At 32.8% G+C, this 16,480-nt stretch overlaps 2 protein-coding genes across 2 annotated transcripts; both read left to right on the top strand.

Moving 5' to 3' along the window:
• The first annotated feature begins 423 nt into the window (after nucleotides 1–423).
• On the top strand, nucleotides 424–4,482 carry LOC108200537 (probable peroxygenase 4). Its single transcript, XM_017368731.2, has 6 exons — nucleotides 424–629; nucleotides 727–822; nucleotides 1,237–1,322; nucleotides 2,825–2,919; nucleotides 3,878–4,003; nucleotides 4,105–4,482. Exons 1-6 carry the CDS (start codon nucleotides 584–586, stop codon nucleotides 4,250–4,252), a joined length of 597 nt encoding a protein of 198 aa, XP_017224220.1. The 5' UTR covers nucleotides 424–583; the 3' UTR covers nucleotides 4,253–4,482.
• A 4,822-nt stretch (nucleotides 4,483–9,304) lies between these two features.
• LOC108200798 (plasmodesmata-located protein 6) lies at nucleotides 9,305–11,833 on the top strand. Its single transcript, XM_017369050.2, has 3 exons — nucleotides 9,305–10,124; nucleotides 11,279–11,395; nucleotides 11,662–11,833. The coding sequence occupies exons 1-3, from the start codon at nucleotides 9,398–9,400 to the stop codon at nucleotides 11,676–11,678; spliced, it is 861 nt and encodes a 286-aa protein (XP_017224539.1). The 5' UTR covers nucleotides 9,305–9,397; the 3' UTR covers nucleotides 11,679–11,833.
• The last annotated feature ends 4,647 nt before the right edge of the window (nucleotides 11,834–16,480 follow it).

Raw genomic sequence — 16,480 nt, 5'->3', positions numbered from 1 at the left:
GAATATTTAATACTGGTCCAGCAATCAAATATTCCTGTTGTCTGTTGCTTGCCTTTTGCCTTTTATCGCTTCTTAATTGTAAGCGGGGTTTGATTTGGTATGAAAGCTTGTATGGAATCGCAGCTCTGGTCGATAGCTCAAACGATAGCTCTATCGGGGCATGATGAAGAGGGTACCAGTAATTCAACGAGAATGCATGAAGCGGGTCCTTGTATTTGTACATACATTTTCTTCAAAATATCGTTTAACTGTCTCATTGTGAGATCAGGCGATTGCAATTTACTGTTTGTTCGACTCGATCATTGGTGTAGATGCCGTATGGCCTTTTATTATTAGATTAACACCTTTGTTTCAAAAAAAAAAAAAAAAAAAAAAAACGTAGAAGCGCGTATATAAATAGTGATTGTATTTTCTTGGCACCCTATGCTGTTTTGCACTGCACACTCACCCTCTCTCTCCTTCTAATCTCTTTGTTCAATCTCTCTCCTCATTTCTTCTAATCTCTCCCTGAAATCCCTCACTTTACACATATAATTAAATTTCGTGTTTACTTGATTAATCTCACCGAAAACACACGTTGTTCATGATGGCTTCATCACAGCTTGTTGATTCTGAAGCTGCTACAAAAGGTACATGTGTATATGTTTCTTGATATATACTATGTTATTAGTATGTTCGTTTAACATAAGTTGGTAACCAGTTTATACTGTATGTAAATATTTGCAGAGTTTGTGGGCATGGAAGGCAACGTTCTTCAAAAGCATGTTAGCTTCTTCGATCAGAATAAAGATGGAATTGTTTATCCTTGGGAAACCTTCAAAGGTCTTCTTCTATTTCTCTTTTTTCCAATGATATAATTATCTTTTGTCGGTCCTGTTCTAGTTTGATTCTAGCTCAACCTGAGACTCGAGATTTATAGAAGAGTAATTCTACGTACCCCAAATTTTGTTTCAAATTTTTCCCAAAATGACTCGGCAAATAATTTTAATTGTATGATTTATGTACATACAGGGTCCTATTATTTATTATTGATGTGAGTTGAACCAATTAAATGTTGACAACTTGGATTTTGGGGGTGAAATTGGGAACAATTTTGGGGGCATCTAGCATTTTTTTTTTGTTATTGAGTTACGAATTCGGCCATTCAGGCCTACTTATTAAAAAAAAAAAAAAAATAGTGTTTTCTCTTCCCATCCATAAATTTGATGTTACATGACAACGAATTTGATGTCACAGGTTTTCGACAAATCGGGTGTGGCCTGGCCTTGTCTTCTGTGGCTGCTGTTTTTATCAACGTGGGTCTCAGTTCCAAAACTCGCCCTGTAAATTTCTATCCCCCTCCTTTTTTCTTTATGTTAATCTTGCGGTATGAGAACTATGTTTGGAGCTACAAGCTAGTGTAAAACTCCAAATCATTTAGAAGTGCGTAGTACTAGTGAACTTTATGTTTGGTAACTATAAACTAATTATTATGTTCGAATAATTGGAGATTAATCTATATATAGTCAGTAATCTATGTAATTAGTATATGTCGGAGGTTTGTAGAGTCTATTGAATAAAACGGTAATTGATGAACATGTATAGATGTGCAAGAAAGATTGAATGAGCTATGAGCAATGGAGAACTTAATGCAATAGATATTAGTTCCCAGGTCCTAACATTACGGAAGTGCTATAATTAATCATTTTTAACTGGCATCCGACTATCCGAGGAAGACTAGTTTGACTTATTATATGATTATTGTCCTGCAAATCTTACCAGACACTTGCATCATGGAGTTATTATTTTAATCATTTAATTAAATTTGTACTTTATAGTAAGTTGTTAAGCACCTTTGTATACAATTCTTTGCACCATCCAATATCTCTATTGGACTGCATTCAACCTGTTTGGTAAAACTGAGTAAGCTCAATTTGTTTGAACCAATGACCTTAGCTTTGTGATTGTAAGATGATAAATCTCAATTACAGAACACACAATCTAATTCTCCCCACCTGTGTCCCTTAATTTACTTATCTATCCCTCTAAAATGCTCTAGTATATTGACAATGAATCGTATATTGGTTTGTCTAATGTAAATCTATATTTTCATCAACATTTGTATTTAGGGAATCCTGCGAACTTATTTAGTGAATCTCGAAGGTATGTTAAGTTTATACTTTGCACAAGGATTAACAAAGTTAGAAAAAGTACTATTTGTGTGTGTTTTGTTGGGTTGGTTCTGCAAGCAAGTCCAAGAGTGCCTCAAATTGTTGTCCTAAGTTAAAATTTAGGGCATTTGATAAAAAAAACTGCTCCAACAATGTCCTAATGATGCCTTATATCATTAGGACAACTCTATCAAGCCTTATTTTTGAGGCACTCTCTCTCCTTGCCCTATCTCATATTTTATAATAAATATCTATCTACACCCTCTTTCTCTCTCTACTTTCTATTATGTTTTAATGAAAAAAGTGAACTTTCAATAATAAAATATTAAACAAATAGAGAAAATAAGGCACATTGTTGGAGTTGAAGTTGGTTGAATATGTCCTAAACTACTAGGACATAATTTTTTATATTATATTTAGGGCTTCAACTAGGACACTGTTGGACTTGCTCTTAGTTCTGTAGATATTTGTTCCCTACCACATGATATTGTCTTTATCATTCTTCATAATTGACCTTAATTTTACAATCTGCAGTATCTGTTCACGTGCCACTATAATTATAGAATAAAGTGGTTGTATTTCTATGACCGAGTGAACAATACAGTATATAATAATATCTTCCTACTATGCCTATTTGATCATGAGGCTGATTTTATAGTTTATTTTTTGTCCAGGGGAAGTTCCCTTCTCTTCTCTTTCCAATTGAGATACAGAACATTCATAAGGGAAAACATGGAAGTGATAGTGATGTTTACGACACTGAGGGAAGGTATGTATTTGCTTGAGACTCTTTTATATGTCCATAAAATGATGACACAATTCCAAATAATGATGTTTACCCAAGTCAAAAAATTGTATATTCAGTTATAAAGTAATTCCTTGTAGCTTTTATTCTGGTATTCATTGTAATATATTACTAGTCTTCTTGTTTTGTGGATGGAGCGCATATTATCTTAAATTTCTGTTTTCCAAATTCTATTCTTAATCAAGTCTAATGAAGTGTTTTATTAATGAGAATGACAATAGGTGGGAGTGGAATAAGACTTGTACTGTTTTGTAGGTATATTTAGGTAAATATTCGTCAGAACGTTCCTACTTTGTTTCTGTCCAATCAAATTATTGACAATAATATCGATCACACATATATGTAAGTGAATGTTTTCATCCTTTGCACATAGTTATACATGTCATGTATTACTAAATTTCGGTCTGACAGTTGAAGAAATCATAGATGTCAATTTCCATTTAATTGGAAAGTAACTCCATCCACAAAAATTTTAAGGCACTCCAACCATATTGAAAAGTAAGTCCAGTTTATCAAATTGGAGAATTAATACAATCTATTAGAATTTAAGTAATTCCAAGATATCGGGTCATCTTCACAGATTCATATTCATGAAGTCATTCCCAGAGTCTCCTAATCTTCATCAATGATAATATGGCTAAAGAATATTCATGCTGATTGCTGAGTAAAAGTTATCCCAGTCTATTGGAATATTATAATTTATAGAAAACAAATCATGCTTCTTATTTTTACAGTTCTGTAGTTACTAATTACTATCCTTTCTGTAGTTACTAATTACTATCCTTTTTCGAGTCTGGCCTTAATTAATTAAATTTGCTATATACGTGTCTTCTAGATAGAAACAAGCCTAATTTATGACTATTACTATCGATGCTATCCTTATTAAGTCGAAATATTGACTAAGCAAGCATTTACTATAAAGGTTTGTTCCTACAAAGTTTGAAGAGATTTTCAGCAAGCATGCACAGTCAAATAAAAGTGCCTTAACATCAGACGAGCTGATGGCAATGGTTAAAGGAAACAGGGAGCCCAAAAACTACTCAGGATGGTTTGTAAATCTCCCTTTCTATATCGTAGAAGTTAGAACTACATTTATGATCTACATTTTCTCGGGAAAACTCTTGTTATATCTTGCTGAATAAACTGCAGGCTTGCTAGTTACGTCGAGTGGAAGATCTTGTATGTTCTCTGCAAGGATAAGGATGGTTTACTGCATAGGGATACCATCAGAGCTGTCTATGACGGAAGCTTGTTTGAGCAGATGGCCAGGGACAAAGCCGCTTCTGATAAGAAATAATATGGTTTCGCTTTCCCTTTCGCCATTACAGTAACTTAAATGATCTGTAAATTATAGCTTTCTGTAAACTTAAGTATTGTGGTCGTATATCTCCATCTTTGATCAGTGAACGAGCAGAAACAATGACTAATGCTCATTGTTTTGTTCTCCTGAAGCATGGTGATTTCCAAATCAGTATTGTGAATGTTAAGTTGGTTATATATTTTGTTTAAATATATATTGTTTGATAATTTGATTTGGTTTCGGAAGATGTACTTCAATTGTATGCTATATGTTGGTTGTAACTTGTCAAAATAATATATTTCAGTCCATCTAAGTACTTAAAATGTGCTGCTAGTAATGATCTTAAGTTGTCTTGTGAGCTTAAGATGGGAAATTACAGAAGCAGAGGTACATGGTCCATATTAGTTGATTGAAAGAGGGACTTATTTTTGGAATAAAATTCATATCTATATCATATGTTTTAGTATAAAATTTGTAACCGATGTAATGTTTGTTATCTGCATGAAATTATTTTATACTTTAACCAAAAAACTGTTTTGAGTAGCTTTTTGAAAATTATATTTTTAAATCTAAATAACTACTTCAATCTTCAATCTGTTAATTATCAAACACTAATATTAATATTATTGACGGATTCACATAGTCAAATATAATCAAAACCTCTAAATTTTTTTCTTTCAGATCTTCCCATTCCAAAAGAGCGCCAATAAGTAGGTCGCTTGTTGGTGCTGCGTTGCTCTGTACTTCAAAACGTATCGTGAAGTTATGGTGCTTTAACAGAAAATCTGTTTGGCTTTTTTGTGCAATGGGGCAATGAGCTGTGATATCTATACTATACTATAATAAGCCAACATGAGTATAATTTGTCGTCGTACAAATTTTTGGTTTGGTCATGTTGATTTGGTATTCACTTTATAACTAAAAGTCTGTTACACATAGAGTTCTCATAGTCTTACATCTCTAAACAGTTTGATATACTATAAGATAAAAATTCCACCGTTATTCTTTTAAATATAATTTATAATTAGTTAAAAAATAAAAAAAGTAAATTTACTATTATTAATATATATATATATATATATATATTATAATAATTAATAATTAGTTTAAAATTATATAGCCGCCCGTGCTTTGCACGGGTTTAAGGCTAGTATATATAATTCAAGAAAATAACCGTTAGTTTACGTAGAAACACTCACTTATTCTAATTGGTAGGGGTGTTCGCGGTGCGGGCGGTGCGGTTTTTTCCTAAAACCGCAAACCAACCCGCGTATGCGGTTTGGGGAAATTCGTAAACCGCAACCGCACCGCGTAATATAAAAACCGCGTAAACCACACCACAAAATTGCGGTGCGGTGTGGTGCGGTTCATGCGGTTTGCGTGGTTTATACATTCAAAAAAATTATACTTTTGAATGACAATATAAATATAATTTTAAAATATATGTATTTAAAAATAATTTTTATAAAATACACACACACAAATTTAGAGTTACGATACTCATTAAAAGAAATATAAACTAAAATATTAGTATGATAATGATGAAGATGAAAAGATTTCAACACTTACAAGTCATTTTATTGGAAAACAAATATAATTATAATATTTAATTTGTCGAATTAAAAATAACTTTATTTGTATCGTAAAATTATTAAAATTAAGTTGAGTAACTTGAACATATATACACACATATAGGAGATAATATCATAATAAATAATCTATCTGTATTCTATATAATATAAATATTTGTAATTATATGTGATATATTTTTATATATTAGAAAATGGCGGTGCGGTGCGGTTTGAACCGCGCATGTATAATGTCAAACCGCAACCCGCACCGCACCGCACCGCGCGGTTTGTTAAAATTTCAACCCGCAACCGCACCACGAAAAAGAAAAACCGCATTTTGCGGTGTGGTGCGGAGCGGTTTATGCGGTGTGGGCGGTTTGATGAAAACCCCTACTAATTGGAATCGCAACTGAGATTATAAATATAAGGTCATGTTTAACTGAGAAGACACACAACCCACAAACACTTATGTATATTAGTTAGAATTATGTAACAGAATTGAAAATTTTTATAAAATATAAACTCCTACAGTAGAACTTTAGTGATTTTATGATTTTTATTTTAAACATCGGTCACGTGAGTATATATGTTTGTGTGTTTTACATGAGTGCCAAATTGGATTACTCGGCATTTTTATTGGGCTGTATAAATGGGCCAGTAGTGGTACACTTTAGCTAGCTACATCACCAGTGTATGACTGTCCCATGAGCAATAACATTGATGAGTTCTTACAAGTCCAAATGGAACATAAACTATGGGAGCCTTTATTTACTATTTTATATTTTAAATGATTTGAAAATTAATAAAATATATAATAAACATTAAACTTAATAAATTATTCAACATATTTGATATATTATAAATGATGATATTTTTTTATATTACATGAGATCACAAAAGTAAACAAAATCATTTAGAAATTAAATTCTTACTAATTTCTAGTTTTAAATAACGGTCTAACTTATTTTCAACATGTATGTTAGTCCATTATATTTTAATTGAAAGTGACTTTAGCTCGGTTTAAAGGACAGGCAAACTGCTCATAGTCTGGTGCACTGGTGCAGTGGTGACGCGGTGTACATCGATGCTAAAAAGATTTGTTGACTTACAGTCGAATATATTTAAATTAGTTACTAAATATAACTAAATGATCATGACTAGTTTTTAATACTAGTAAAATGTTAATTATAACGCAAGATAATATTGGATGATAATATTTGGCACTATTTATTCGAGTTTCGTTGTTTTATACATTTCTTCCCCTTACTTTAAATGAAATTAAGTTTATTCTAATTATTTTGTTATATGTATAGAGATTGAGTTTGCTATGTAATAAAAAATTGATGATAATAATTTCTAAAATTTGTGGAGAAAATGATTCTAAATTAATCCGTGAGTAACAACACAATTTTTGCTTATATATTTTTATTTGTTCTTTTTTTCTGTCTTATGTAATTGGTTAAGTTATTGATTATCTGAAAAGTAATTCAAAACCTTAACTTGTTGACAATTTTTAACATAACAAACATAACTCGCACAGCTTGCTTGTCTACCACATTTTCACTGTCAAATGCTACTAAAATCATAATTTTTTAATATTATAAATCAAAATATATAAATATCAAAAATTTATAAAACTGTTATCTGATTTTATAATATCTTTTTTTTAACATACAACACTTCTCACTAGTATATTCCTAGAAGATAACCTAATCTTATTACAAATTATTATTTAACCAGTTGCATGTGTGTTTATTGTTTAATAGCTATATGTGAAGTAATCACCTTGTTCAACTTTCAACTTGTTTCTTTTATATATATTTCAGTGTTCAAGTGGGATTTAGTACGTATATCATGATCTATATGAATGAGATAGATGGATATGCACTTGGATATGCACTTGAGCATAAACTAAATAATTATGCACGAATCGTTTAATGATGCCATAATCTTCGACCAAAAAAAATAAAATTTAGAATTTTTATTATTAAGCTCAATATAAACTTTAATCCACTTTGCTTTTAAATTTGAAGTTCTTTCTGGGAACATTTCTCCTGGATTGGGATGATCTTTAAAGAGGCGAATAATGGAAAAAGTTTGTATGAATTTAAATGAAAAGTTAGAAAAAGGAGAGCATATTGCATGAAGTTAAATGCTCCTTCTAACTCGTTTTAGCTCGTCTTTAACAACTTAGACAGAGACAAATATTTTCCGGTTTAATTATAAGTCGAGAATGATTTCCGAGTTGGCTTAAAATATCGGCGCGTTAATTCGGGTTAACTCCATATTAGTATGATTATACATAATTAAGATGATTTTCTTTACCTAATTTCTCCCAAAAATCTTCAATCTTGACACTTATACCAACTACTCATATGTGTTCTTCATTTAACCTGACATGCCTCTCGACCATCTTCATCGTGAAAACTTTTGACACAATGCTACTTGTTCAATTGTCTCGACCATCTTTATCGAGAAAATTTTCGACACAATACCGATCGTCCTCTTAATCCAAAACAAAAAAATTATTCTTTTTGATGTGAGAATTGATTTGACACACATTCAACATAATGCTCAGGTAAATGAGGGTCTAACAAAGAAAAAGACATGCAAATTGCATAGAAAAGGTTACTTTCCTTTTTTACCGAAAGAAAAGCTAAATCATAATTCATACCTTAATATTCAAAAAGTTTGAGTTTTACTCATATGCTAACTTGATTTTTCTGTATTCTCTATGATCCGGTCAAATTAGTTATGTGTTGTTTATAAAGTGGGTACTTATACAGAAACTACGCAGTACCTTACAATAACTATACACGCAACTATGATGAAGGACCATTGGCAAAAGTTTTCTTGGTGTGTTTTATAATGAACGTGAATTGAACAAACCTAACAACGCAAGTAACAACACTACAATATCTTTATTCAACGCTCCACTCTACATCCATTCTACGTCTATTGTATTTGATTTTAATTAACCCCTAAGTAATTGTTTTTTCTAAAACAATTTCTCGAAGAAACGTAATAGCCTTCTATTTCTTTTCCCCGAGTTCGAACACAAATACATGACCAGAAAATTTAAAATTTTCTTCTTACGATTTCTAACATTACTATCGAAAATTGCTTCACCAATTTTAACGTAACCATACAATTTACTCCTTTTTTAAGTAAATATACAAAGTCATCTATCCATGTGAGATTTAAATAATATTATCATTTCAATTGAAAATTATCACACAAAAAAACACGAATCGGATTAATGTGCGTAATTTATAATAAATCAAAATAAAAAAAACGACATATGATATCATAATTCTGATCCGGCGGAGATGTTTCCTCCACACTACGTATTTTCAATTTTAAGATAAAATTTAAATTTGACGAGTCGATTATGATTTGGTTTCAATTTTAAATTTCTCGAATCGATAATCATAGGTCTATTTCATAACCGAGTTACTAAATGATCTACATTGATTCTTTAGCAAGCCAAAAAACCCCCTCAAATTTCCACTCCTACCCAACTCATATACAATAATAACTCCCTCGAGTTATAGGCCCTTGCACCCACAACATGTCTATTCACCACCTCTCTTTTTCTCTTCTATGTGTCTCCTTCCTCACACTCATTCTCTTCACTAACCCCTCCATCTCCGCCGTCGACACCTTCATCTACGGCGGCTGTTCTCAGCTCAAATACGCTCCGGGAACTCCGTACGAATACAACGTCAACTCCATCCTCTCCTCCCTCGTCAACTCCGCCTCTTCCACACCCTACAACACCTTCAAAATCTCCCTCCCCGGCTCCACCAAGGCCGACGTCGTCTACGGCCTCTACCAATGCCGCGGAGACCTCACCACCTCCGACTGCCGCGCCTGCGTCGCGCAGGCCGTCAGCCGCGTCGGCGTCGTCTGCCCCGCCGCATCCGGCGCCGCATTGCAGTTCGACGGATGTTTCATCCGATACGATAACGTCACGTTCTTTGGCGTGCAGGACAAGTCAGTCCTCATGCGGAAATGCGGACAGGCATCCGGGTATGACTCTACTGGCTCCACTCGACTCGACTCGTTATTAAATTATTTAACAACGCAGAGCCAGTATTTTCGTGTTGGAGGATCAGGGAGTGTTCAGGGTGTGGCACAGTGTGTGCAGGACTTGAGTACGAGCCAGTGTCAGGATTGCTTAGCCGAGGCCACGGCTCAGCTGAAGAGTCTTTGCGGCTCGGCTGCGTGGGGAGACATGTTCTTGGGAAAGTGCTACGCGAGATATTCGGACCATGGGGATCGCTCGAGGAGTCATGGTAAGCCGCTGTTTCGCCGCCGCGGAGACCTCCGTGGCTGGTGGTTTGTGACTTTCGGTTATGTGTTTTTTTGTTTAGTATTTTAGACTGATTTTAGTTTTATTTGAGGAATTCGTGTTGAGGTTCGTTATGGCCGTGACTTTGAAGTAATTGTCATTTTGGTCATTCGGTCGATTGGAAAAGATTTGCAGAATCTTTTGCTTAATATATAATTATTTATAGTACTATCCATGCGGTGTGTTCAATTTATTCGTAACAAAAGAAAAACTAGTTTTGTTATGAACTATGCATGATTTAACGTGGATCAAACTTGTGTTATATTATTGACCGAGAAAATTTAAATACTCATGCACATATATATGTATCACTAAATTTTAGATAATATGTCGAAAATAAGTTTGATGGTTATTTTGCTAGAATAAATTTTTTTACATTACGTCCTTGTATATCTGGTTAAAATGGTATATCCAGTACAATATCTTTGTTCGAGTTTGATAATTATTGCTAGTATAAATTATTTTATATTACCCTCGATTAAAATGGAATATCCAACACGTACGATATATTTGTTCATATGCAGAAGAGCTGATCGATGAAGTTCACATGTATTGTTGCTGAACCTTATTTTCTAAGTTTTGTGTTAAAGACCAAAGAGGCAGACCGGGCCTCGTTAAAGTTGATGTGTTCAATTACTAGCATATTATTTGACCATCTTTATATAAAAAGAAGAGTTGTGAAAGCTTTCCTTAATCAACAGTAGTACCTTTTGTTACTTTTAGTTTTGTCTCCGACTACCTACTTGCCATAAACACTTTAACTACATTACGTAGGATCCAATGCCGATAGGTTCAATTTTCTCTCTTTTCGGACAATTCGTAACTATATCACAGTACCGAACTAAACCAAACATAACCGATACCAACACGTCACCGAAAGGTGCTCGTTTCAAAAATTCGAAATATTGGAATTTCGAATATGTGATTTAAGCAAATGAAAAGTATATATAATTAAAAGTGTATACCAGCAGCAGAAAATGAAGCATAAGATGATGGATCCACATTTAAACTAGATTTCCATGTTAATTTTAGTGTTAAGAGCTTAATTATACTATATACACTAAACACTGCTTTTGGCTTGAATATAAATGTTTGCAGATACTGGCGAAAAGAAAAAAGATGATAATATGCAAAGGACATTGGCAATTCTCATCGCGATTATAGCTATTGTTGCACTAGTTATCATTTGTTTGGCGAAATTTTGTCACCGGAAAGGTACACATAGCTCTTCATAACTCATCTCTAACTTAATTTAATTGCCAATTATATTTCAATCAGTCTCTATATATGAAAAAAAAAAAAAAAAAGTTGTCTGCGTACATCGGGACCTTCTTTGAGCCTGCTGATTTGTGAGCTTACGATATTATTATTGTTTCTGACAAACGTCACTACTAGAATAATCGAGTATTGCAACGAAATTTAGCAACGGAAACATATCTGTCGTATCGCGCTGACCTTGTTTCAACATGACTACTTTGCAGATAATTGCGAGAAATAAAGTCGCAATCTTTCACGAAATATTCTCTGAAACTTCATCTTCGGGTAGACAGCGACTCCCACTCTCCCAACTGGTGCAATTTCATTTCTAATTCTTTCTGGCTTTAGAGAAGTTTCCTTTTGTATTTCCTTAACAGATCCCTCTCTTTATCCGTCAAAAAAAAAAAAAAAAACAGATCCCTCTCTTTCTCTCAAAGTTGAGATAGATGGGGACAGACACATTGAAGCAAGAGAAAGGAAATAGTAGAAATAACAGCTGAAAGCTTCAAAGATAGCACCCCACATACTCTTTTTCTTTCCTTTCCTTCCTACAAGATGTTGTAAATAAATAATTCAATGCCTATAATGTTCTTCTTTTTTGCAAGTGCATTCTACTTCAGACAGGAGTGATAATGAGTGCCGTTGTTTAATGTTTGTATATTTAGGTTGTTAATAATCTGTCCAGTTGTCAACTTTATTTACTTCATGTTAATTATCTCAAACAAGTTTTTGGCAATTTCATCTGATCTATGCTTGTTGTAAGCCTTTAAGGTTGGTGTGTAATTTCTCACCTGCGGTTGTTGATATACCAGTTTAGTTTGAATTTGTATAGTTTTTTTTTTTTTTTTTGAAAATGAGAATAAATCTCAACGAGAATCGGCAATTCACCGTGATAATTCTTTCATTCAAGAAAGCTTATTATCTAACCGTCGGACATGCAAGATGACCGGGGAAATTTAGACAATAAAACTTTAATGTCCGAAAAGAAAACCGGCCTTCTTCCAAGAATCCTGAAAATAAAACAAGAGAAACAAAAAGAATATAAGTCGATATATTTAACAGATTATATCAAAATATTCCCACAATCATGATAACTCATGATTGAGACAATTAAGCTCTTAATTAAGGCATAATAATAAAATATTAATATCCTTAATCAAGACACAATTAACGCCCTCAAATAAGGCCCAATTAACGCCCTCAATAAATAGGCACAATTTACGTCCTCAATAATTGAGGCACAATTTACGCCCTCAATAAAGAGGCATAATTAACTAGGTACAATTACCGCCCTCAATTAAGGCACAATTAGCGCACTTTTCTTTCTGAAACCGGATCCCGTCCTGAAACCACCACCATCGGCCACCACTGCTATGCTATCGATCAAGTTGCCTCGTCGTATGCGAATCGAACAACGAAGCGTATCACATGTAACACGAAAAATCGCCAAAAACCAAACAAAACACATGGATTAAACAAACAAACAAATACACACAAACAAACAAGATTAAAATCAACACCTTTCGCAATTCCACTCAAAATTATGAGAAAAAGAAAGAATATGACATTATAAACACGTTTAATCAATAATCACTATACATAATCGTTATAGAGTTATTCAATACAGGATACACAAACAAGCAATCAACTAAAGTGAATTAAAATTCAAAAATCGAGAAACATCGAAAGCGCTAACATACCGAAAACAGTGTTAATCGGATTATGGCAACTTGATTCTTGGCAGCATCACCGATGAGCCTCTCAGTAGTATCAGTAAAAGCCACATACGACGGCGTCGTTCTGCTCCCATGATCATTCGCTATGATCTCCACTCTAGAGAGAATTTGAATTTGTATAGTTTGATCAGTTGTAAATCAATATTTAGAAAAGCGAGATTCGGGCTTGATTGATAAAAAATTACTGTTCATGAGTTAATCAAATTATTAGAAATTAATCAGAAAGATAAATAGGAGTAAGAATCATATATATCAGAATAATTTTATAGGGTCGTGCTCAATAGAGAACCAGTAATTAAAATAGAATCATAGAACCACTAAAGTTCTGTTGCCGAACCTCAAATTTTAAATAGATTTTCAGGGTCCAAATCTAAATACATGTTTTTTTCATGTTTTTTCATCGTTGTGTGTGTTCAAAAATAATTTTAAAATATAATACATAGATATTGACATTTTTTGCATGTGAAGTTTTGCTGCAAAACCCTAACTAATATTAGAAATAAGGTAAGGGTTCTATGAGTTCTCTCTCTAATAGTTCTATCTAGAACATGACCCTTATATTATAATATTAACTTATTAAATTTATTATAGTAGCTTAAAATAACTCGGAAAAAAAAATGGGTTTTGGCCCAATTTTTCACATTTTTCAGATATACGGTCCCAAATCTCACGGCACGAGAAATTGTCTTAAAATATCACTTTCCGGTCTAAAATGTTAGATCGTGCCCTGCTTTTAACTTCTTAATAATATCAGGTTATGTAATATTTTAAAGCCTTTAACACTCGAGAACGAAACATTTTTATACATAAACGTGAGACGATTTAGCGTTTTCTTCTAATAACCAAAACGCTGTGACGTTCTGGAATAATTTTTAGACCTAAATACAAGACTATGTAGTGTTTTCTTTTAAGAACCAAAACACTGAATTTTCCGACGTTAATAAGTGATATTTCGGAACATCTTTCACCAATGTGAGATTGTTGGCATTGCTTGTGGAAATTGTGATATTCTCGGCCTTTTCTCCAAAAAACATAGCAATTATTAAAATTTTTAAAAAATAAAAATTATGAAACAATAATAGTGACTAACTGTGAACAGGTCTAATTTTTTTAATAAAAGATTGTACTTGCATGTAATGGAATGAGAGAGAAGAACGAAGACTCATGTAGAAGTTTTTATGGAGAAGGAAGAAACTTTGATATAACAGTAACTGAATATGAATGGGTTAAAAGTTCTTGTCATAAAGGTAGTAAGGAAACATGGTGTAGAAATGAAATGACCTTTTTTTCCAAAATATGTAGATAAAAATTACAGTTAGAATAGTAGGAATGGAATGATGAAGGAATAAAATTATTTTCTATAATCAACACCATATTAGAGTATAAAATTCATTTCATTATCCCTTCATTCCATTTCATCCAAGTGAACACAGCCTACGTGTTCACTTGAATGAAATGGAAAGAGAAACTATATAGAAGTTTTATCGAGAAATAAGAAATTATAAGATAATAGTGAATAAATATGAATGAGTTTAAATTTCTTGTGATCATGATTGTAAGGAACATGATGTAGAAATAGATTGAACATTGGTTCCAAAACATGTGGGTTAAAATTTTATTTAATATAGTAGCAATGGAATGATTGAAGTAATGGAAAATATAGATATTTTTTCTAAGCAGCACCATGATAGAGTACAAAATTCATTTGGTTTCCCCTCCATTCTATTTCATCTAAGTGAACACAAGCGTAGTGTTCAAAAGATTTCATTAAGTAAATTTGGAATTTATACAATTATTACTCCTTCCGTCCCATTTGATTTTATACGTTCACTATTTAATACGCACTTTAATATTTATATAAAATATGCTTATCTAATTTATTTTTAAGATTTTCCTTTTCTGAATAAAAATTTATAATTACATTTTTATTAAGGAAAAAAATTCTAAAAATAAATTACATAATTATATTTTAAAAAAATATTAAAGTATGTGTCGCTCCTTGCAAATAAAATCCGGGGGACGGTCGGGCGAGTATTATTAACCGGTTATATGTAATCATGTTTATGCCCTAATATTTGAACTGAGGTTCATAAAACTCCCTATTGCTGTCATCTGTCAGACATCTATTGTTGTCACTTGTCACTGTCTGGTCATAATAGTAAGGTACTCCCTCCCTCCTAGTCATTTGTATACAAATGGCTGGGACACGGAGACGAAGAACTGTGTAAGAAATGTGTAAAGTTAGATGAAAAGTGGATATAATGATGGGACCCGTTTATATTTAATAATAGATTTGAGATAGTGGAGGAAAGTAGTGGGTGTAATAGTATTTATATTATTATAGAATGGTGACAGTGGAGGAAAGTAGTTGGTGTAATCATGTTTTATATTATAAAAATTTACCATTTTTGGTAAGTATACAATTGATGGGATGTCCTAGAAAGGAAACTGTATACAGGGACAGAGGGAGTACGACATTATCGATGTCCATGTGCAACAGCCAACGGCCCAACAGAGACCACAAAAAAGGTTGTAAAGTGGGCCGAAACTTTGAACTAGCCATTTAACTAATAGATTGGGGCTCCTATATATTGGGCCTAGCCTATTAACACCCGAATGGCACGATCTTCCGTCTACAAAATTTTTAACCATTAAATATTTATTTTTGTGCTCAACAGCTTAACTTTACTACAGGCAGGCATCTCATTACAACAAATAAAATTGTATACACTTTTATAAAATTAAATTTTGAAAATCAAAATAAATAACTAAAAGTAGATAACATTTTAAACTGCTGATATTCGATGTATAAATCAAGAATTAATTTTTAGATTTTTTACACAATATAGATAAATTAAATCACAAATACAAGCACATGAGCCTCGCAAAAAGGCATTTGATAGTAAATGTACGCAAGCTAGCATATCACAGTATTTTAAAGCAACTTAATGTTTTCCTTTCGAAACAAACTTTCACATGCTGCCCATAATATGCAAAATATATATGAACCATATGTGGAGCAGCCAAAAAAATATATATCCGTACTGAAATTGAACTCTGGCATAATTATGACGTACCTAAAATTAACCGAATCATTGAAAATACGTACTGTGTAGGCATGCATAATGTGTTCGCTCCTAAAAATTGAAAAGTTGTATCCATAAACGATGTTTCAAGAAAAAAGATATAGATGTGAAGTCCGAAAGCGGAAGAGAAATAATGACGAAAATACAGTACAGTTTCACATGTCTGTATGGTGACAACTTTGATAAGTAGATGTCAATTGTACGCGTACATCTTATTTTTC

The sequence above is a fragment of the Daucus carota genome, chromosome 9, assembly GCF_001625215.2.
Source record: "Daucus carota subsp. sativus chromosome 9, DH1 v3.0, whole genome shotgun sequence".
Classification (NCBI taxonomy): Eukaryota; Viridiplantae; Streptophyta; class Magnoliopsida; order Apiales; family Apiaceae; genus Daucus; species Daucus carota.
This window is presented reverse-complemented; position numbering and strand designations above follow the sequence as displayed.